This window comes from Dysidea avara, chromosome 3 (genome assembly GCF_963678975.1).
Source record: "Dysidea avara chromosome 3, odDysAvar1.4, whole genome shotgun sequence".
In the NCBI taxonomy this organism is placed as follows: domain Eukaryota; kingdom Metazoa; phylum Porifera; class Demospongiae; order Dictyoceratida; family Dysideidae; genus Dysidea; species Dysidea avara.
The window spans coordinates 7178483-7202358 of record NC_089274.1 but is presented as its reverse complement, the minus strand read 5'-3'; the positions used below and the strand labels follow the sequence as shown (position 1 = coordinate 7202358).

Below are 23876 nucleotides of genomic sequence, written 5' to 3'. Positions count from 1 at the left end.
ACAAACGAACGTTATTTTATTCTCGCACGTGATAAGAATCGGTATCTGCAACAATATAATGGCCGATTCCGATACTTCGTGAAAACAACAATATCGGCCCGATACCGATACCGATACTAGAATCGGTGCAGCCCTAGTTGTAATAGTATTGTATTACAGCATTCATTTGCTTTACTTTTGTAATGCTCTAATAGAGCGCACATATTTTTGAGGATTTCTAATAGAACACACATAGAACAATCTAGATTATCTATTGGTAGAACTATGAAATTAGTAGATTTAAGCTAGAATTTTCATTTATAAAGTAGAAATTTATCAAAATAAGCAGACATGATAGCAGCAGCTCAGTGGTTAAGGATTTGGGCATTCAGTACGGTTCAAATGATGGTACATTTTTTCAACATTAGGCCACTCCAATTGGTAATTATGTTTCTGGTCCTTTGAAAATCAGTTTTAGGTGCGGGCGGGCGGAATTCAGCAACAAAGCAACAATGAAGTGACTGCTCAATTAGAGTATTTTGTGATTTACTGACTGTTCTATTAGAGTATATCGATCCGTACCATGTACTCTGCCCATTTCTTGCAGGTTTTCATTGATAAAATACACATTATGATACTTAGATAGTTAGATTTAGCATACTTGTTGCAGCCCATATTTGTTTCTGAAATCCAGGTTTTTTAAAAAGCTGATGCGGGCATTTTACCCAATGTATTTCTGAAATTTCACATTCTCCAAAAAGGATGCGGGCGGTGGACCAGAAACATAATTACCAATTGGAGTGGCCTTATCATGCACCTTTTTACCCTGAGGTGACTGTTCTATTAGAGTATTTTGACTCTGTGATTTAGTTTTTGCCTTGTAACTCTATAGCTGTTAATGCGATTTCTTTTAAACCACAAAAAGTTTGAGCTATGATGGTTAACCTATACGCATACCGATTTTTAATTACATACATACAACGACACATATGGCCCATGAAAAAACATCACCCAAAAACCAGCCTCACTTTTCCCTGACAATGATGAGGCAGTATTGGTTAAGTAAAACTAAGCCCAAACAAGCCTTCAGATCAACTCGAAATGCTTTCAACAAGTTGCTATGGAAAATTATTAAATGGAATTTCTAGTGACTGACTGATTGACTAACTGAGTAATAACTAACTGACTGATGCCTTCAGACAAGCGTAACTCAACAACGGCTATACTCCAACTTGTTTCAGTACATTTTATCGATGTGTTATGGTCCCTACTCTTAGTCGAAAATACCAAATTTTTTGTGTACTTGTAATAATAGCTGAAACCGACCTTACACCAGTTTGAATTATAAAATTTATACACTTGCTTACAATCATTACTTACACAATAAGGCTTGTCTAATACGACTTGCATGTGTTGCAACATCACCTCCATATTTCTCCATTATATCGAGGAGGCTGTAGAAACTTTGTGTTATACCACTTTCAAGTTGCAATCCAATCTTTCTGAGAACATGTGCAGCCTTTTCTGTAGTTGTTGGAATTTTTGAGATTTCTTCATCATCAGTAAAACCAATTATTTTTTCAGCCACTAACTGTGGAGATATACTCGAAATAGGAAGAATGCTTCTTAGTTTAGGATAATATTCAGTGAAAACTTCAAGTTCTTTTGGAGCACCTGTGCAAGAAATCATGTTATTATCCATGCCAGCATCAAGATGTAAATAAAGCAGATCTAGCTATAGCTTAATTATTCAAATAACATTTGTTTTAGAGATGTTCAGACATGTAAATTTAGTCTGACAAATTAATTATACATTGGCATTTTACCCTCAATAGATCTTGCTAATATAATACATTTAATATAGACCAGTGAAAAAATGTGCTGGAAGTTCATAACTGACGTGTTTGGATAACCAATGAGATGCAATTTATTATGTATATTAGGTACATGTACAAACTATATACCATAATACCAATTTTTGCTTTGCTGCCTAAATAGTCACTAGTTTATAATATCATACAGTACAGTAGTACTGTATATTAGGGATCCCAGAGGTTTTGGGTCTTTCTGGCCAAAAAAATCACCTTAAAACCAGTTTCACAATACCATTCTGGTGTCTTGGCAGTATTGGTTATATATAGCATAAGTCACCTATTATCGACATGTACTACAGATATGAAGTTATGCTTTGTATTGGAAACCAGTATGCTATTGTGTCTAACCTGAATATCTCTAGAACGGCTGGCCTCATCATCATGACACTTCTGTGAAATGGAGTTATCCAAGGACTGTATATCCCACAAAAATTTCACCAAGGTACCAGAGAGGTAATAACTCACAAATACGCTGATAATTGGTCAATCAATTGCCAATAATATGTACTTCATGCCGATAATTGGCACATGATACACTTTGCGATTTCAGTTATAACATGACAACCACTCACGTGAGATAATTACAATTTGGTGTGCTAAGAGACTAAAGTCTACTCTATTGAATAGTTTAAACCAGAAGTTCATACATCATTCCAGTCAGAAGTTCATACATCATTCCAGTCAAGAATTAAAATCACTAGACGAAATGATACAGATAATTGGTGACTTACGCTAATGGCAGGAAACTCTGCTGCTAACTACTTGTACTGCAGTGGATACTCATGGAAGTTAAGGAATTACTGTAAAACAAGTGAAATTTAGCTCTAAACATTGGCAAGCTATAGCACCCTACATATTTATAACCAGCATTTCCCGTTATACTAGCTGGAAAATAGGCATATAATATGACAGTCTCACATTTAGCTATATAAAGTGTATATGTGCTTAGCGATTGCAACAGACCATTATCACATGATGTCATAGCTATTTTGCAATATAAGCATATCCTTTTATTAGAAATTCAGCACGATCATGTTATGCAAGACATGATTTATGATTTATACGAATTAACTGAGGTAAGTTAATGGTGGTCCAGGATGGAGCATTTGGAGCAAATAAGCTAAACTATAGTTGGTACACATTCGCCTGAGCCCCCACCAAATATAGTAATATCAAAGAGGTGAACATGTGTTCACTCCCAATTGGTTTTGTAGCATGTTTTCATGTTGTATAGTAATATCAAGCCAAGATCAAATTATAACTCAGAAAATATGCACACTTATTACAAATTCACCTGAAACTAAAGCAATCAAACTAGCTGTGAAATTGTCACTTCATATATTATTTAAGTTTTATCAGCTTTAAATCTATCACTGTATTTGTGATAATTTTTAGAGTGGGTCCCTTTCTTCACGTCATTTTCATAGCAAAATTAATTAATAATGGGCCATTTTGGATTCCGAATCCCAAAACTGATACAAAGTGTCTATTTTGGGATTCATTGAATGGAAAATGTATATTATAAATATACATTTGCCATTCAGATTCATGTGTACCCAGTGCCTCAAAAATGTTAAGATATTCACAGCCTTTTAAACAGCTTTATTAAAAAAGACTTCACAACCATCTGCAAAGGCCAAAATGGCAAAGATCAACAGTGAGACACTACTAAAAGGTGATTACTTGCTGCTTAAATATGGCAACTAACAAAAGAATCTAGCGCTTCCCAACCACCAACAACTTAGCATGTTGTTCCCCTCCCCTTGCCAGCTCCTGGATCCACCCCTGTCAGTCTGAGAACTGACCAATAGCTTTGTTGTTGGTTTAGATAGTCATTTCTTTGTCAACAGTTGGATAATAATTGTTTCCACAACTTTCCGCAAAGGGGAATTTAGTAGAATGACATCATCCTCAACACAATTGAACAGCTTAACGCATCGCAATGGGCATTCGTTAGTGATCAAAAATGCACACCATCATGCATGCCATAGTCTGGTGACTGAGCAGAGCTGCTCCATTAAAGCCCACAACCATTACAGTAGCAGCTATTAGGCCACTCCAAATAAATTCGCTGTCACCCGCATCTGGTGACTGCCAGCTCTTAATATTCCATTATTCCGTATTCTTCCATTATTTTCCGGTTATTCTTGCATACTAATAGGCTCAGAAAAAGCTCTCTTGAAACAGTGTCAGCTCACGTGTCAGCAGTGCTATCAAGTCAGCACAAACTTCACGTTTGTGTTATTTTTGTAACTTACAAAGGAAGGAACAAGCTTAAGCATGCTTTTATGCAGCCTTTTTGGCTGTCCCTGGCAAATAATGGCTTGAAAAGCTAGCCAATCTTATAATGAAATAATGGAAATGGACCGCCCGCCCGCATGCAAATATGCCTGAGTCCAGGACGGGAAACAGAATTTATTTGGAGTGGCCTTATCTTACATCACATCGCCGGAAGCTGGGCAACGAGCCGACTATCATTTAGTCATACTCGGGTTTAAAATACATAGATACCACTACAATATGCAAACCTTACCTGAATTCAGTAGTCAGCTCAGCTGTAGCCATACCTTTTCCACCGCTAATACAATTCAACAAGCATCACGTGCTACAATTAATTAGTGCGACTGAAACTTGAACTTTAAAATGGACATGCGAAACTCGACATAGCTACTTGACACTAGGCATCTCAGTACGTATTTTTACAATTGTTAATGCATGATATTATAATTGTTGTTCAACTACACAATATTACAACACTAATCCATTCTGGCTTTTAATGTCCGTGTAGTGACCTTGTCTTTCTCTCTGCAAAAAGAAAACAAGCATCAACTTGACCATTAATATACATCACATTATCACAGAAAATTAAAATCATGGTGTCCCAGTTCACTTTGCCTTTTCCTTTGATTTTAACTTTCCTTCATGGCATATCCCTCAATTAATTTACACAGCAATTTCATAAGTATGTTAGTTGCTGTGACCAGTTGACTTGAACAGAGCCACAATGTGACATTGAAAGACCACCACAACTTGCAAGGCACTTACAGTATATGTACAACAGCTCCCCAGCCACTAAGAGCATCTCGATCAACTGCATTGAGCAAAGCTTGTGAAATTGTCTCAAACAAATCATCAGGTTCCTAACAAACAATATCCACAGGATGTAAAAAATAATAAAAGCCCGCTGTATATCCCATTCTCTTACCAAGTCTGGTCTCCATAGTGACTCACACATTCCATACAACTGTTCAGTTGATGTTCCACTAACAACAAAGTCATCAGTTACCATGGGACAGCCAATCAGATCCATGGCAGCTATGAAAGGTTCATTGGTCTTGGGGTCCAGTCCAGCTATCACTGGCTCCACAAAATAAGGACCAAACCTAAAACATAGAAAAATACAAAATGAACAACAGTATTGCAAGGATGGAAGATAAAAGTTCTCATTGTATCATAGTACAGGAGAGAAAAGGTAAAATGGAAAGGTCTCGAATATTTTTGAAACTTGAGAAAATCATTACGTTCTTGCTTAACTTCTGGTTATGCATTACAGGCGCATTAGCCTTCTTTATCAATACTCTAGCTGTGCCAATGCATTTTCTGCATATTGGATCCCTGTCTGTACAAGGCTTATTAGAGATCATGGAGGATTACACATTCTCACATAAAATATTCCTTCACAGTGTCTTGGCAGTATATCAAAGCCCAAAAGTACCTTCAATGTGATCCACAACACTTCCAATAAGTTGCTTTGAAACTTTAAATTTTTGTTTGGTGGATTTTTCATTAAATGACTTACTTACTAATGCCTTCAGACAAGCGTAACCCAATAACAGCTAAGGCTACAGGCTTGATATTTTTCACTGTTAGACCTAGCTTCAGCCTGACAGGTGCCTTTTTGCATACCACAGTATGTACAATACACGCCTTATGGACTTACCCATAAACCTCCATTGCAAGTTCTAGTAACAGCAGTACACAATATAGTTGTACACACATACGTTAGGACCCACTTGCACATTTAAATACTACATCCAACGCAATGCACAACACACTCACCTTCTCTCATACAATACAGATGATACTAGTCCCATGAACACCTTTGGCTTCATATTCTTGTTCTCTCTTAACTGGTACATGTTGAGATGGTACTTCAACTTGTTAGCACTGCAGTGAAGCAATAACATGTACATGGATAACAAAACTTTGAAAATGATAAAGTGAGTATTATTACAACTACTCTTATGAACTAAATTAATGGCCAAATAGCACAAGATTGAAAGAACTTACTTTTGTTGGTGATAACATGTGAAAAACAACTAATCAGATTTTTTGTAAAAAGTCAGGCCCACCTATCTTTTGTAAGACTGACAACCGACACACAAAACCCTGTACACAAATTGCAATCCAACCATCAGGGGGAAAATTTCTGAGGAAGCATGCCCCCGCAGATCCCTAGCAATAGCATGCATGTACTTTACACGCTAAGCAAGCTTGACCAATTACACTCAGCCAAACCCTACCAAGTTTTACTGTTGTGGTAATGCTTGCAATGTATGAAAGACTGAACCTGAAATTTAAGCCAGCCAGCCACTCCACCTGGATATATTTCAGTTCAGTGCCCTAGTTTTCTATCCCCATGTAAAGGGTATGCAATTATAGTGAGTAGCAGGTTAAACATGTTGGCCACAAACTAACATAATCCACACATACAAATGGCCAAAAAACAGTGTGATTTGCAACTGACATGGTGCACACAACATTTAACGTTCACAATGACACATCGATAAGATTCCTACTGAGAAAAGCCACTCATTGTATGGAAATGGCTGAGAAGCTCTGGTACACTTAAAGCAACTCTGTGCATGGGCATTGATACCAAGGTATTGACTTTTCCTTGAGAATAATGACATGTGACCAGCCTCCTCTGGTCCAACAGACTGGATGCAACATATTCACATCATATCACTACAACAGGCCATACAGTGCTTGATAAAGACACAATAACACAGTACTGTTGCTATGGACACAGAATATCTAGGGTTCCAAAGCAGAATTTGAATGGACATTCATATCATACAATAAACAACTTACACTGTTTGAACATCAGTGGCTAGGCCCGGCAGGCCAATATACAGTTTATCACTCATTTCATAAATCTTCTTGAAGTTGAAGGAAACCGTTTGCGCCTGTATCCCAAACCTCTTGTCTGCTGCAATGGCGACGCAATCTTTGCCTCTCATGGCAACAATTGCCGCTCCATTGTACTCTAATATTGACTGAAACATAGAACACGAACTGGTTTTATAAGTGTATTCCAATTAATGCCCTCCTAGCTATCCCAGTTATAGTTTCATACGCTTATCAACCTTTTCACCATATTAGCTTATTCTACAAAGTATACAAGTAGCCATAAGCGACACCACTACACTGTATTACAAAGAACCATTACCATTTTAACTTTAATCAAAACTGCTGCAGTGTATCACGTGAAACTTGTAATGTGTGCACGTGGTCTCGCGCAGTCCATACGACTACATGTACTAAAAACCAACTTAAAAAAAGGAATTTGTGTGAGATACTTCTCTTTATTTCCTTTCAGCATAGCTGGTAAGGTACAGTAGTATGTTGGCTGTGTAATCGATCACGTGATGTTTCAGTGTGTGGGGTTTTCCCAGCAGGCGAAATATCGCCACCATGAGCTGGGATAGTTATGATAGTCAGGAAGGTGATCAGAGCAGCCCAGAGAACAGTTTGAACGGTGAAATGTCCAGTTACGCTGAGCAACGCTACAAAGACGGATTGGAATGCGCCAGAAAGGCGACCTACTATGACGGAGAGAAGCAGTTCGGTGGAGCCTTGTCATTCTACGACGAAGCGGTAGAGGCGTTATGCCAGGCGTGCCACTTCAACCAGAAGTACGCACACATAATACCTCAAGTGGAGGCTTACACACAAAGAGCTGCTGAGATTAGACAAGCATTCAGTAACAACAGTGTTGGTAAGAATGTGTGTTGATTTATAGTATGAGCTTGATTAAATGTCTGCTGTTATATCTTCCCAGGCAAACTTGTTTCTCAAACTTTGAGATTTGCATGTGTGCGGTAGCGCCATGGTTAAACACAGCCAAAGCCTCTAACAGAATCCTTACATTTCCCAATTTGTTAATCAAAAGACATTTTCATACGGATGAGAAACAATCGGGTTGCTTGACCTTCTAACCATGGACACGGCTTATCAACAAATCGAATATGTGGGTAGAGATTTTCCTTAGTAAGAATAATATACCCATCTCATATTTAACCTAACCAAAACACAAATACTGTTTGTATTACAGCTACCGTACACAGAAACTATTGTGGACCGTTCAAGACCAAGAATCTTTGGTTAATTTCAAACATAAAAAGTATATGTTCAAACCAAACATTTTGGGACCAAAATGTTTGCTTATGTTATGGAGTAATTTTATTATATTACTAATCACTAGAATTAAGGACACACATGACCATTGGTCAGTCAGTAATGCAGCCATGTGTTCCACTAAGTACAGTAACAGATGTTAGATTTACGTTGTACTCAGATGTAGAGTTTGTTTCTAGCCTTATATTACTATGGTCACTTTCTTCACTTTATTGTCTTAAAGGTTATGAACGAAGGCCATCCTTTTCAAGACAGACTTCTATAAACAAGGTTTGTTAACAGTTTATGAGGTGATGTGTTACTTGGATGATGTTGTTTGTTAGAACAATATTCGTCAAGTGGAATATTTGTTTGAGCATGCAATGTTAGAAGATGAAGCTGGGAACAATGAACAAGCTGAGAATTTGTACATTGAAACTGCACAATTAGCTCTGGAAATGGTATGCACTGGGATGTGTGTGCAATAGAAAGTGTAATGTTGTATAACGAGTGTGTGGTAAAATTCCAGAGATTTTAAGAGAGTGCGTGCTACAGTGTGTGTGCACGTTGCTCTTCTCCAGTCTATCTGCCTTATATTATTGGTAACTTGTACTTTGTATTTCCTGTGTGGGCAGCAACTGTCCATGTTTCTTCTATTGGGGGTGTGGTATTCTGGGTGCCCACATCTTCCACGTTTGCTCATGAGAAATATAGTCTTTTAGAGGATTTTCCAGCACTGACTCTTAGTATCTAAACAATACACATGTGTGGCTTTGTGTCTGTGCATGTGACAAGCAAGAGCAGGTGTTTGTGGGTGTATGTGGACATCAGTCATATTAAACAATGACAATAGATAAGTTTCATAATAAGTCTACTCATAGTAATGACTGTTGCCCCTAGCAACCTGAAGGTTACATTATTTGAAGTGTCAGTATCTAAAGTAATTTTAAAAGGAAAGCTATTACAGGTTGTGAGAGATAGAATTTTGTAGTTTTCCCATACATTATCTATGAGAGAGGGTTAACAGTTGCTACTAAGTAATGTACGTATGGGAAAATCACAAATTCAAAAAAAAATTCATACCTTAATTTAATGTTATTAAAAAATGTGAATGTCAAAAGTAATCTCTCCAAGTTTTACTGTAGATGGATATTGATATCTGGCCTTCACATAGGAAATTTTCATTCCACGAAATTTTCATCGTTGAAAATTAACAATTATCAGGGCTAGCTCTAATAGATAACATCGGTGTGAAATGAGTGATCCATGAAAATAAAACCACGGAATTTGTCAATCTACGAAAATTACCTACCTTGAAAATTTGTACCTATATGGTGATTGTGTACATTACTGTGTATATTTTCTAGATAAAGGGTATATCTGATAAAGCCAACAAGTCAAGACTTGAACAGAGAGCCAAGTTGTCTATTGGAAGGTATTACTACCATGATCATAAGTTACACATCAGACAACAATACCAATCCACTTCATGTATACTAGAACCACAGCTACTAAGCTGTGTATGCATATCTAATTTTTGGGACGAACTTGTACATGTGCTTGTCGCATTGATATCTAGTAAAATGCTAGCTACTGTAGGTAAGGGAATTACACCTGAAAAAGGTATTACTAGACTACTGGTTTGATGTTTGTGCAATTACTAGTGAATTTGGCTAGTGAGTGGTGTTTCGCCAAGCTAAAATCCACCAAATCATTTGTCCAATATCAGCTCTACGAAGTTCGCCAACTTTTTTCTTGCCAAATCCTATCATGGCAAATTCGCCAAAGTTTCCTCCCACCAAATTTTCCAGCTATATGGTAGTCAGCAGTGTTGGGAGTCACGCGTTACGTAATATTATTACTTTTGTGGTATCTAAGTAATGTAACGAAATACGCTATAAAAACAGGTAATATGACTCAAGTTACTTTACTTACAAATGTAACGCGTTGCCTAAGTAATATAGTTACTGTAACGAATCTAATATTATGTAATATTATTACTACAAGTAACGAAGTTACTAATCTCGTTAGTAATCCACTGAGTAATGCCAAGCCACAACGAAGTAATGAAGCCTACTGAATAAAGCTTATTCACCAGCTTCTTACTTATAACTAAGATTTGCACATTGTCCAACAACGCAATCATGTCACGTGATAAGGAGGTAGTTTCACATGTGACAGCTTAAGGCTGTGGACACAAAGTAATATAATATGTAATATTATTATAGTTACTTTATTTTATTGGTAATATGTAACTGTAACTAAATAGTTCAGTTGCAAGTAATATGTAATATGTAACTAGTTACTTTTACAAAGTAACTTGCCCAACACTGGTAGTCCGCTTATACTTATATCATCATCATGATGCCTTACATGGTAATCAGTGCATAATAAAAATAATAGGAAATAACTCATGCTGCTATTAAAAGTTAAAAATAACCCGATATCAGTACCTAAGCATATATAGTGCGGTACTTATTTGTTACTTTGTTTCATATGATGTATTATGTGTTTGTAGGGCTGAGGAACTGAAGAAACCTTCTACAACAACTAACAAACAAAAACCACAACCAGAGACAAAGCCGAGGAACACGTTCACTGGTCCTCTAACGTCTTTCCTAGATGCTGGTCATGGGTCTACCAGTTCTAAACCTCCAATTGGCTCTTCATCGGGTCCCACCCCAACCCCTCGTAAGAAGGAAGAGAAATTCACCAAGGAGGAGCTGCAGGTTATAATGTAAGGAGTTTTGTAGAGAATGCTTTTTACATGTAATATTTCTAATAATGCACCGTAAATTCTCTAACTAAGAAACAGTCATTTTTAAAGCCATTAAAGCTGTGCATTTACCTGTAGCTTGCTATTATTTTGTGCTAGAAATTATCTATGAGTGATGGCAGATATGTATGTATGTGTGTATGTAGTTATAGCTGCTAGCTAATGACTTTGAGCAATTTATTTTAGATTATTTTGTATCATTTTGTTAAAGACTGTTTAACTTGCTCATCCATGATTGTGTGCAATATTCAATCTGGGTGTATGTATGCAATTACATTTCACATTTTCAATTTAGGGCTACCTCTCGTATTAATAGAGTAGTCTACCATCCATGGAGTGATGGTGACCTAGCTGAGTTGAAAAAAGTGTCCAAGTTGGGTAGCAAGTTTGAAGGTAAGCAGTACAAAGATTATTCTGTATTGAAATTTGTGGCAGTGAATTCAATAGAAAATCAAAAGTGATAGTTGATACACAGATTGTACAAGTTCACTTGGTCTGGTGAACTCACTATACAATGTACTACAATGAAACATTTTTCCATATAAATATGTACATACTTATTTCTAAGATACTGTGCACCTACTGATTCTTCAGCCTGTTAATTGTTCCTTTAACAGATCCTGATGGGTTACCAGCCCTTTCTGCTAAACAGAAGAAATACTTCATGTCCTGGATGAGACCAGATGATATCTGTGAAGACCCCAAAATGGTCTACTTGGTATCTAGCTTTACGGTCAAACAGGTGTGTAAGTGCACATGTGTGTGTGTGTGAGAGGCAGCATAGCTAAGTGGCTAGATAGAGTAACAGCCTGGTAATTGAAAAGTTTCAGGCTTGATGCCTTGCTATGGCGAAGCAGCCCACCCAGCTGTAACATCAATGGGTACCTGGTGTTTACTGGGGAAGCAAATGCCCAGCTGTTCTTGTGTCGTTTAGCAGTGTTGGGGTTGTTGTGGAACTTTGTGTTCCGCAACCTCTCTCAATGAGATCTGGACAATCCTCCTGTGGGTTACTAGCCCTGCCCCAGGAGGATCTGCCTGCACAAGGCTCAAGTACCTGAGTGGTACACAGGCATCCCAGTGCTGGTTCGCTGGATGGCATAGCTGTGTTTTGCACAGCTGCCATTGGCTTTGCTGTGTGTGTAGTGTGTGTGCGTGCGCGCGCGCGCGTGTGTGTGTGGCATATAGTGGATGTTGTAATATTTTTACTCTTTGGGGCATCTTCCATGGTAGTTCAAGTGCTGCTATAAATGTTTGAGGTCCTACAGTGATTGATGCTTTGAAATTTAATCCCATTCCTTATTGAAAATTTTGTTAAGACCTGGGTGGATGATTAAATCCACCATTTTTCTTGTACTGTAGTACCAAGCACATGTGTCAAATTATATAGGACAATGGACTGAAAAGTCCCAGTAAATATGTCAACCTTTTTTTTTTTATCAACAGGGACCCATGTTCTATGCAGTTGGCACTTGTGAATTTGTTTGTACACATGTGTTATAGTGTGTACGTAATTTCTTTTTTTACTACACAGACACTGATAGGAGATTGTTCATTTGTGGCTTCACTAGCCATTAGTGCTGACTATGAGAAAAGATTCAAAACTAGATTGATAACAAGGTGATTCATCTCATATTTGTGTATACACGTACCTGTCTTGTGGAATAATATTACACACGTACACACATGCATGCTACAAACCCTCCTCCTGCACAGTATGGGTCACATTGCTTTCCAAAAAGTAAGGGTAAGATAACAGCGACATTGGGCCGTCGTACCACTGCATGGAAACATGAGAGATTCGTTGAAACTCAAGAAGCAGCATGTACCCCTAACTGCCCACCACACCTATATATGCAAGCTTAAGATGTTATCCCCTGAGAGAAAATTTTTTTAAAAACCTCCACAGAAATACCAGGCTCCAAGTGGTAGCATCAGACAACACTCTAACTGTAATCTAAGCATGTGGTCATTGGATCATAATTGTCGGTGTTAACCGGCTAGATAATGCTCAGGGGCTACACAAGGAGGTAGTTACGAACATACAGTACGAGACCAAATATACATAATGTATAGTACACAGCTTGCCCATTAATCACATGAAGAAGATTTAGCTATAGTATGTTCATGTCATCCCCTCCCAATAGGTGTATCTACCCTCAAAATAGAAAGGGTGAGCCGATCATCAACCCCAGTGGGAAGTACTTTGTGTGTCTGAACCTGAATGGTTGCAAAAGAAAGGTACGTATGTATGTACCATACACCTCACATGTTGTCAATGGAGCTTTCTGAGGGTAACTCGGCTTGTAATTGCTGATTAGGATGTTGACCTGTCGTGTTGTTAGGTGGTGATTGATGATCGACTGCCGATGGGTCAAAATGGAGAATTGTTATGTTCTTTCTCTACCAACCATGACGAATTCTGGGTCAGTCTTATTGAAAAGGCCTACATCAAAGTGAGCAGATACAGTGTGTGTGTGTGTATGTGTGCGCGTATGTGCATATTTGCATATATGTATAGCATGGTAACATGTGTAGTGTGTGGTGTGCATGTGTTTGAAGAATCTTTACTCATGTTACTCCAGTCTACCCAGCAGCAAATGTGGACATGGTGTTAACTGCAGAGTGTAGTCCAGCCAGCTGCATCAAGGGTACCTAGTATTAAGTTGGAAGCAAATGCCAACTATCCATGCCCCAAATGAGGTTCATACCTATACCATAGTACAGCCTCCTACAGGCTTCCCCCAGGCAGTGTTTCACTAGTGGCAAGAAGATGTATAAGGCAGCCAAAGGCTTTGCTTTGCTTTGTGTGTGAAAAATTTATATAGTTTGTGGTTGTTTAATTAGAGTATTTTTTGTGCTCACTCACTGTAGGTCATGGGAGGGTATGACTTCCCTGGATCATCCTCAGTAAGTACCATCACTATAACATGTCTGTCATTAACATCTTCTACTAACACTAAAGAACATTGACCTACATGCTCTCACTGGCTGGATACCAGAACGCATCAATCTGAAACAAGAAGGTACCTCATACCAAACAATTTAATTTTCTGTTCTAAGTAATCAGATATTTACCAGGAAGTGAAGCTCCAAGTTTGGAGGCAACATTTCGAATGATGAAATCTCATCTAGACAAAGGTGTGTTGTATGTATTTGACATACAAACAGTCACTTGCTCATAGAACATGTACAGTATTATAGTCATTAATGTAATACAGTAGCTTTAGCAAGTTAGCATGTATGTATAAGTTTGTTCAGTGGCCACCTCATTAATGAGACCACCTCTGTGGCTAGGTCCCTTATACTTTGTACACATGTGTATGTACTCTGAACCTCCCATAAATTTTGTTCTCGTAGGTGACCCTACTAATGAGACTTTACTGCACATTGACCCTTCCTCTATCTTAGTTAAATGTACCATGTATACACACAGGAGCTCATCGACACATAGCCATCTGTTGACTAGAGCAGTATTATTATACTCTTGGTGTTATGAATCCTATTGTTTTGTGTTCCACAGGGAATGCCCTGATCACGGTGGCTACTGGTACAATAAGTGAGGCAACAGCTGATAGGACTGGTCTAGTATCAGCACATGCATATGCTGTACTGAGTATTAGGGAGGTTAAGGTAATGTGTATATGTGTATGCAGTACATGTAGTTGTGCTAAAGTGAGCTAACAAAATTGGAAGCACACTAGTTTACACTGTAGTGTGGTGTAACCAGAATCCTCGCTACACCCACATCAGACCGTCGTACTGTGTGAGGATTAGTCTTACTACAAGACGCAGACTAGCATGTCAGACAGTGCAGTAATGTGGTACAACAGAACAGCTATGCATCCTACCTATAGCTTCATATTCATTACAAATTCTGTCCTTTTTTAGCAATGAAATTCGCCTTGCAATATATGTACATACAGACACATGTATACATACATACAGTCTATATATACAGTATACATACTACAATAGTGATCATGGTGTGTTTCGACATATCGTGTCCAGTCATGTTGTAATGGTGGCACCACTTAAGTTTCTAGACAATTCCATGATGGTTGAATTATGTATTTATCTATGCTGTTGGGCTAAAGAGTTTTAATTGAGAGGTTTTCATTTCAAAAGTAAAGGTGTATGGAGCCTGAGGGTTTAGGGGCCAGTTGTTTACCTTGGTAGTGTTGTAGGTACATTATGTTTTGTTGTGTTGTTAATAGGGTATTAGACTATTACAACTAAAGAACCCATGGAGTCACTTGAGATGGAAGGTATGTGTTTACACATGTAAGTATATATCACGTGTATCAGCTGTTTGTACACTACGCACAGTCACACACATGCACACACTATATGCAAACACGTACACATATGCGTACACACATGTGCGCAAAACAAAGCCTCCAGCAGCTGTGTCATACATAGCTATTGCCACCCTGTGAGCCAGCACTGGGATGTCTGTGCACCACTCAGGAAGTTGAGGAAAATCTTCATGGGGAAGGACTAGTAACCCACAGGAGGACTGTACAGGTCTCACGGAAAGAGGCTGTGGAACCCAAAATTCCACAACAACTCTAAAACCGCTAAGCGAGATAAGGACATTTGGGCATTTGCTTCCTCAGTCAAACCCCATTATATTACAGCAGGCCACCAGGTCCCCATTATACAGCTGGGTATAGACTGGAGCAATGTGAGTCAAGCTACTTGCTCAATAGGTCTCCAGCCACTTTGCTATGCTGCCTCACGCAGCACAAACATTCACACACACTCACACAACACACACACACACACTAAATCAAAAGCCTTAAGCTGCCGCTACGTGGTCACGCTGCCCAGTGGCCAACACTGGGGTACCTGTGCGCTACTCAGGTGCTATGAGTCAGCGCAGGCATGCCCTCCTGGGGAAGGACTAGTAACCCGTAGGAGGCTGTACCATGTCTCACAGGTGAAGATGTGGGCACCTGAAGTCCCACCTGGGCCTTCAACTGCTATATGAGACATGGACAGTTGAGCATTTGCTTCCCCAGTTTACACCAGGTACCCATTGATGTTGCAGCCGGGTGGGCTGCTCCCCAGTTGGCACCAGGTCCCCATTTTAACAGCTGGGTAGACTGGAGCAATGTGAGTAAAGTTTCTTGCTCAAGGAAACAGCAAAATACCAAAGTGGCCCCAGCTGAGAATTGAACCTGGAACCTTTCAATTACCAGGCCGATGCCCTAACCACTTGGCTATGCTGCCCCACACACACGCACACGCACACACACACACACACACACACACACACACACACACACACACACACACACACACACACACACACACACACACACGCGCACACACATACACGCACAAACACTACATATGCGTAATATACATGTTTGTATGACTAAGTCTATGATGTGATACAACTTAGTACATTTTATAATTGCTATATAGGGTAACTTCTCTGAGGCAGACACACGCAACTGGACCCCAGAACTTAAAAAAGCTCTCAATTTTGATCAGACACAAGCAAGAAATGTTGACAATGGTAAGCAGCTACAGTTACTATGGCAGTTATGATTCTAATATTTTAGGGATATTTTGGATTGACTACAAATCACTGTGTCAATTTTACAATGTGGTGTACATTAATTGGAAGCCAGAATTGTTTGCTCACAAGTGCACTATTCATGAGTAAGCATATAATGCACTTGTATTGTATAACTAGTAATTCTATTAGAAAATTAAGTCAGTTGTATCTATCATACAGTACGATAGTACTGTATAGTAGGGACCAACAGCACCGATCCTTGTGTGCTATGTTAGATCAGTACATTAGTGAAGGGATTTCATTAGACCCTCCTATACAGTTTGGATCCTTACATTCCTATAATACTAGATGTCCCCCACATTTTGCCACAACCCTCTGCAGCAGATTGTCTTTTCACCAATGATTTTTCCGTCAAAAGGCAACTTACTGGTGGAACTCTCTTCCAAATGATCTTTTTCAAAATTTGTCTTCTTTCCGTAACGATTTATATGATCATTTATTGTATAGTGTGTAATTATGCTTTACTTGTGTAGTTATATTGTGCTTTTATATATTGCTTTGTTTTCGTCTTACTTTTATGTTTGTAACTATGTGTATACTCTGGAATGGAAGAACGGTCTTGGCCAAATTCCAGAGTTTAAATAAATAAATAAAATCAACCACAATGTTTAGGCACGGCCCATGAAAAAACATCACCCAAAAACCAGCCTTACTTTTCCCTGATTACAATGAGGCAGTATTGATATTAGAAAGTTAAGTCAGTCGTATCTATCATACAGTACAATAGTACTGTATTGTAGGGACCACAATGTTTGGGCATGGCCCATGAAAAAACATCACTCAAAAAACCAGTCTCACCTTTCCCTGATGACAATGAGGCAGTTAGGGATCTGCAATGCATATCGATACGGCAAATAAGTATCACGATACGATACTGTACTTAGAGAATATCGATATATCGAAGTTTTCTAGTAGAACAGGTAGTGATTGCTCTATTACTGTAACAGTGATCTAAACACTCGAACAGAAAGCCTACCTGTGCTATAAAATGCAACGTTACGAGAAGCCATACAAATACGCATTTATAAGTGCTGCTGTTACTGTGTTATGGCTAAAATATTCTTACCCAGGTCTTCTAAAAACAGTAGCTGTTACACTTTAAGTATAAAGAACTAGCAGTAAACATCTGCTGTATATACTAGCCATCTTGACAACTCACCAAAATGCGGAGAAATCCGGACAAGCCGAGCATGTATTAAACTTTTTGTGGTAGCAAATTGTCTGCGTGGTGTAATAGAGGCAGGTATCCAGGTAGAGATGTACTTTTAACAGAAACTCTGTTTTCCACACTAAAATCATACCAGAACACACTAGCTATTTGTCACATCATGATCAGTACAATTATTACTGTAGTTTAGCAGCATTCACTGAATAAAGAAATTGTATACATAGTGAATGTATAGAATCAGTGTCGGTTCTTTAAGGTACAGATAAATTGGATATTGTTACAACTATTAGCTAATACGCCAGTCATAACTAGCCATAACCACTTTATTATTATAGTATCGTGATACAGTATCGTATTGAACAGTTTATTGATGGTGATACTCGATACACAAAATGCACTGTATTGCAGAACACTAGAGGCAGTATTGGCTAGGTAAAACTAACAGATTGACTCGAAATGCTTTCATCAAGTTGCTATGAATTTTTTTTTTTTAATTATTAAACAGAATTTTCTACTGACTGGGTAACTGACTGACTGACTGAGTAACTGATGCCTTCAGACAAGCATAACTTGATAACGGCTAAGGCTACGGGCTTGATTTTTTCACTGTTTGATGTTGCTTCAGCTGGACACGTGCCTTTTGGCATACCGCAGTACGTACAATGCATTCTTCATGGACTTACCAGTGTGTCCCATTCATCTTTGCCGACATAGAAAGGTGTCGATTTGGCAGTAGCACGTGATGGCTTCCCTTTGTAATGGAAATCATCTGTATTTTTCATAGTGGCTACTTTGATTGCAGAGGTGCTTTCTTGATTCATAATGCTGTGTAATGGATACTTCACTTTTCAGACGATAATTGATAGCCGGGGCGCATGGTACCATTTCTTTCTTTTGATGCAGTATGCGTGGGTTCACCAGTCATAATAATTTTATTATCCAAAACAAATTAACAAATAAGTGCACAAAAAATTTTGGAATTTTCAACTAAAGTAGGGACCATAGCACATCAAAAAAAGTACTGAAACAAGCTGGAGTAGTGCATGATATTAAATCACAGTAAAGCAATAAGAAGTGTTATATCCCTACTGTGCATTTCCACTATGGTATCTTGAGCACAGTTGGGATGCACTATTCCAGCTTGTTTCAGTACTTTTATTGATGTGCTATGGTCCCTACTCTAGTTGAAAATTCCATTTTTTTTTTTTGTGTGGGGCTGGCCAGAATCATATTCAGATTAATAAAATCAAACATTAAACATCCTCAATTGTAACCCTGCTGAACTATAAATATAATCACCAAAGTGCAAATTGGGATTAGCACTGCAGCAGGGAGACCAGCTCCATTGTCAATACCAGTTCCAGATCATAAGTTTGCCTTTGACAATTCATATTTACACGTACGTATATGAAGCCTTGTGCTTGTTTGTACAGTACATATTGTCAAAGCTTTAAAATATCCCGGAATTTTTTAGCTCAGTTTTATGTATGCCATTTTTGCATTTTTTTAAAATGCATACTTTCATTTGGGGCATTAATAGTATTTAATACATTACATGGTAATATTTCAACAACTTTACCATTACTTGTGTAATTGGTTATGCATGCAAGCATTTCATGTTGTGATTGTCATTTGTAGAATAATATACATAACATAGTTAGATATCAATGTCATTTTGTGAATGATAAACATACAGTAATTCAACTAGGAAATTTGTTAATGTTGTACACTACAAGTAAACAAGACAGCCATAAAAGAACAACTGCTTACCTCACCACATTGTGGCAACAGTATCAATGAGTTTATTGAAGGTGTTAATTGACTGTAGACCTATTACTCAGAAGTGTTAATCAGTGAAGCTATCCTTAGCAAACCTTACACTATTATCACTTACCATATATGGTATGATTGTGTGGTCCTCAGTACAGGAAGCATCTACATGTACTTCCTGAAGTGGTGCAGGTTCATCCCACAATGGTGTTTGTTACTCATTGTTGTCCCTGGAAGGCTAATGCATAGTGTAGTAGTATTAAGTAAAGCAGGCCAAAGAGAGATAAAAGGAAAGCTGATCCAGAGAAATTCTAAAAATGAGATGTACGTAGTGTTAAAGATCAAAAACTGTCAATGGTTTCTGTTAATCAGTTAGTCAGTCTGGTCATCAGGTGCCCTAGTCAGCTAAGTATTGCACATGCATCATGTGTTAGCTAGTGTACACACATGCACACACACACACACACACACACACACACACACACACACACACACACACACACACACACACACACACACACACACACACACACACACACACACACACACACACACACACACACACACACACACACACACACACACACATACAGTGACATACTGTACAATAGAACCTGTCTAAGCCACAGGCCATTGCCATATAACACACTTCAGGATTTAAAGTTGGCCTAATCAATCACCTTGTAGATGACTGGGTATATTCATTAGAGCTATGAAACTGGACACAGTATAACTGATCACAACTGACTTGTTTGTTTGTGTGTGTGTGTTTATTAGCAAGTGGATTCAGGGAGATGTAAAGAGGGACCTTTTCTCAGTAGGTAAGTGAGTTACAAATTTATTTGTACTACAATAATGCTATGTTCATTCTTTTCCTTGTTTGCTGCTGTTATGTTAGCTCTTGAATATCTGAACAATATAACATTTCAAACACCCTATGAAAAATTCATGGTTATCATAGTGGTAATACATACTCTCAGACCATAAATAGCTGCTCTATATTATATCTTACCATTTGAGTTATGTCCACAGGTCTTCTATGACATGTCTATTGGTACATGCATGTATTTACGTGCATGCATACAGTTATCATTCCTGGGATTTAATCCTTCAACTTTCTGTTACACATAATGTACATACATCTTATTAACTACTGTAGTACATATGTATAAGTGCGTACATACCAGCAAAGACCATCATTATTATGTATTTGTTATTCACAGACACTAATCCACAGTACAGATTGGAGGTGAGGGCCCCACAAAAGGCTACAGTATGGATACTGCTGAGTAGACACATCACCGAGAAGGTAATGTATCATGTGTGAGACACTACTGATATAGTGCTGTACAGAATGACTTTGCCCACAATGAGAAGTTCATCACAATACATGTTGTTGAAAGCAATGGGAAAAGAGTATATTACCCTGGTGAGTAACATGCTGTATAGTACATACACTGTTGTAAATCTTTCTTGTGTACACTTGAGAGAGGGAAGGGACAACAATATTTATGTCAACCACAAAGTGGATAACTCTTCGTGTGTACACACATAATCACATTTCAGTAGAGGCTACAGTAGATGTAGAGATGTACAGACTGTACTTTATTGTGGATGTTTTACTAGTGTGCGCACACTGACTATCTTTGCTTTACTCTTGTCCATATTTTCCACGTACAGGTAACTACCTCAATGAAGGCATCAAGATCAACACACCACACTACTTGTCTAAACTACATGACATCTCTAAAGGCACTCACTCATACACACTCATCGTGGCCCAATTTGAAAATGTTACAATACATTACACACTAAAGGTACAGCAAGGCTCTTAATAGTGAGTGTTAGACTTCATGTTATATATAATAGGTTTACTCCACTGTAGAATTCAGCCTTACTAAAATACGCGATCCTTATAATCATCAAAAGGAGGTTGGTAAAGATTATGCAATGCATATACTGTACATGTGTATAAAGGTATTATTTTACATGCGACTTTTAAACTTGTATCTACATGGGTTATTGATTTTTAATGTGTTATTGTTAATCGTGTTCAATGCATAATTGTGCCTTTAGCACTGCACCACGTGTGGTAAGAGATGCAACAATACGGGTAAACACCATATTTCGTATTGTCTTTAAAAATGCATTGCAATATTGTTTAGCAGACCTTTGGTGATGTTGCAAGTGAATGTTGTATGTACTTGTGTAAGCAACTCGTGTACCCACAAGACAAGCCAACCATTATCAAATACATTACAAGTATAGGCTACAAGTAGCTATAGCTCTTGTGTAAGATATTCCGGATTTTCAAATAGGTTACGCCCATTTTGTATAAAATAACACCATCTTCTAAACAAGGCACCATAACTTCTGCGTACTCTGGTTGACAGACACGAAGTTTGGTTTATCAGATTCCTCTATGAAAGGTGAATCGATTCATGTGTAAGTTCTTTGTGTAGTAATGAAGGGGAAGCTAAAAAGGAGCCTTGTACCATGAAATTTACGTGTTCAGAATTCCTGTAAAAACGCTTATTTCTGTAAACTAACCTGTTTAACAATTTGTACGGTTAGAGTCTTATTAAGCATCCTTCGCTGCGTAGAATGATACCAAATTTAGCGAATTTGGTTGAGCATAACAACTTGTAAATTGGGATTTTCCCGCTGAGATAATTAAATTTTCCAATAGATTAATGTATGGAGTGTGTATTATGTCATCATCAGCAATAAATAACCGTCGCTATGACAACATTTTCCCATTTGTACAGTCAGCATTGTATAGAGAAATTCAAGGGCTTTCTTTTATTGTATGGTGTGCTGTAGAGATTTTGTGAGTTAAAGGTTGTAAATTTGTGTTTTTGTATGTAGTGTAAAATACATGTATTTTGCATCGGACAACGACTGACAAGGAATGATGAGATTTTATAATCAGCCTGTTTTACCAAGCTGAGGTTTCAAAAAAGATATTAAATGCATAATTCTTAAATTTTAAGGGTTTAACCTAGTGTTTTGAAAACTTTTAGTGTTGACCACCTAAAAATGCTAGATTTGACAAATCCCATACATATGTTTTGATATGTTACTTTCTGGTGGATTTTAATGCTGAGCAATTATCCACAAGCCACAACCCTACGATATATTGCAATACAGCAATAGCCATATTGTTTGTGTTGCAATATATTAATGTTGCATGTTGTGTCCCTAGTAAGAACCCCACACATCAAACTTTATGTCATAGTAATTGTACTTGTCCAGGAACAGCTCACCATACAGCTGAGCTGACTGCCCAGTACCTAATCTTAAATATTATTTAACCACTACTGTGCATATTAATTCTTGCATCGATATGTAGAATCACTAGAAAAGGCTAATAATTACTGATGCCATAGTGTATTGAAGTGTTTTGGCTGTTCACTAATCTACAAATCAACATCCTGGAATATAGTACTATTGTGTGTATACAACATGACTGCAGGTATATATGCATTATTAACTGTGCACAATTTTTGGACAAAAACGGAATGAATGAATTATCTATAGCTGCAGCAATAGATAGCTATTTCACCACAGACTTACCATTGAATATTGCAGCCCAATGCCAGGCAGATGGGTTATGAAGGATTGAAGTTTAAATGGTTCAGATGTTTTGAACTTCCAAACAAAAGCAATGTCCAACTTGAATGTACAGTGTAATGCATCCACTTACTATATACTGGCTTAGACCAAGGTAATCTACGTAGATGCTTACGCCTTAATACTTATCTGTTTCACATGCATTCAGTACATCATGTATTTTTTGCAGATTACTGGTGAATGGAAAGGAGTCACAGCTGGAGGCTGTTTAAACTATCCTTCCACTCATAACAACAACCCAAAATACACCTTTACCTTTCATCCAACTTTTGCCAACCAGTGTCAAGTATTGATCAAGCTAAAAGCACCAAAGTATAAAGAATTATCTACGTAGATTAGCTACCAATCATCACTTTTGTCTTTTATTTTCAGGCAATTTAATGTTGGAATAACCTGTCAAGCTACTGACAATCCTAGTGGGTCAAAGATGATGGATTCTGGAGTTTATAGGTTGTCTAATATATCTATGTGCACATGTACTCACACGTATTTTGTTAATTTGTTTTTTAGACCTGGTTATGTTGTCTTGGAGCTACCTAACCTTGCTGGTGGATCATATACAATATCTCCAAGTACTTTCTATCCTGGACAAGAGGGTCCATTTATTTTAACTGTGTTTACAGATTGTGTAATGTCTTGACGTGTAAAAATTTTATTCACCGTTCCGGAAATTGACGGAACATCTATTAC

The 23876-nt window shown here is 38.0% G+C and overlaps 2 protein-coding genes across 2 annotated transcripts; one reads left to right on the top strand and one right to left on the bottom strand.

Moving 5' to 3' along the window:
• Positions 1-4547: 4547 nt before the first annotated feature.
• Positions 4548-7493, bottom strand: LOC136249156 (proteasome subunit beta type-3-like). The gene is made up of 6 exons (XM_066041106.1): positions 7306-7493; positions 6948-7132; positions 5913-6020; positions 5059-5236; positions 4899-4993; positions 4548-4658 (listed from the first exon to the last, which is right to left on the bottom strand). The coding sequence occupies exons 1-6, from the start codon at positions 7306-7308 to the stop codon at positions 4610-4612; spliced, it is 618 nt and encodes a 205-aa protein (XP_065897178.1). The 5' UTR covers positions 7309-7493; the 3' UTR covers positions 4548-4609.
• LOC136249155 (calpain-7-like) lies at positions 7338-23875 on the top strand. The gene is made up of 26 exons (XM_066041105.1): positions 7338-7463; positions 7514-7854; positions 8497-8543; positions 8597-8713; positions 9620-9687; positions 10771-10989; positions 11324-11421; positions 11646-11770; positions 12560-12645; positions 13173-13266; positions 13371-13481; positions 13900-13935; positions 13991-14051; positions 14107-14166; positions 14549-14658; positions 15243-15293; positions 16459-16552; positions 16599-16698; positions 20331-20374; positions 20777-20862; positions 20907-20982; positions 21234-21370; positions 21423-21485; positions 23356-23498; positions 23559-23636; positions 23697-23875. The coding sequence occupies exons 2-26, from the start codon at positions 7551-7553 to the stop codon at positions 23824-23826; spliced, it is 2538 nt and encodes an 845-aa protein (XP_065897177.1). The 5' UTR covers positions 7338-7463; positions 7514-7550; the 3' UTR covers positions 23827-23875.
• Position 23876: the final 1 nt, after the last annotated feature.

Coding starts and splice junctions, on each gene's coding strand:
- LOC136249156 (XM_066041106.1), bottom strand. Junction 6,021..6,947: donor GCCACTGATGTTCAAACAGT/GTAAGTTGTTTA, acceptor GCTTCACTGCAG/TGCTAACAAGTTGAAGTACC. Junction 5,237..5,912: donor TCTGTATTGTATGAGAGAAG/GTGAGTGTGTTG, acceptor TCTATGTTTTAG/GTTTGGTCCTTATTTTGTGG.
- LOC136249155 (XM_066041105.1), top strand. CDS start 7,551: ATGAGCTGGGATAGTTATGATAGTCAGGAAGGTGATCAGAGCAGCCCA. Junction 14,167..14,548: donor GAAATCTCATCTAGACAAAG/GTGTGTTGTATG, acceptor TGTGTTCCACAG/GGAATGCCCTGATCACGGTG. Junction 14,659..15,242: donor TGAGTATTAGGGAGGTTAAG/GTAATGTGTATA, acceptor TGTTGTTAATAG/GGTATTAGACTATTACAACT.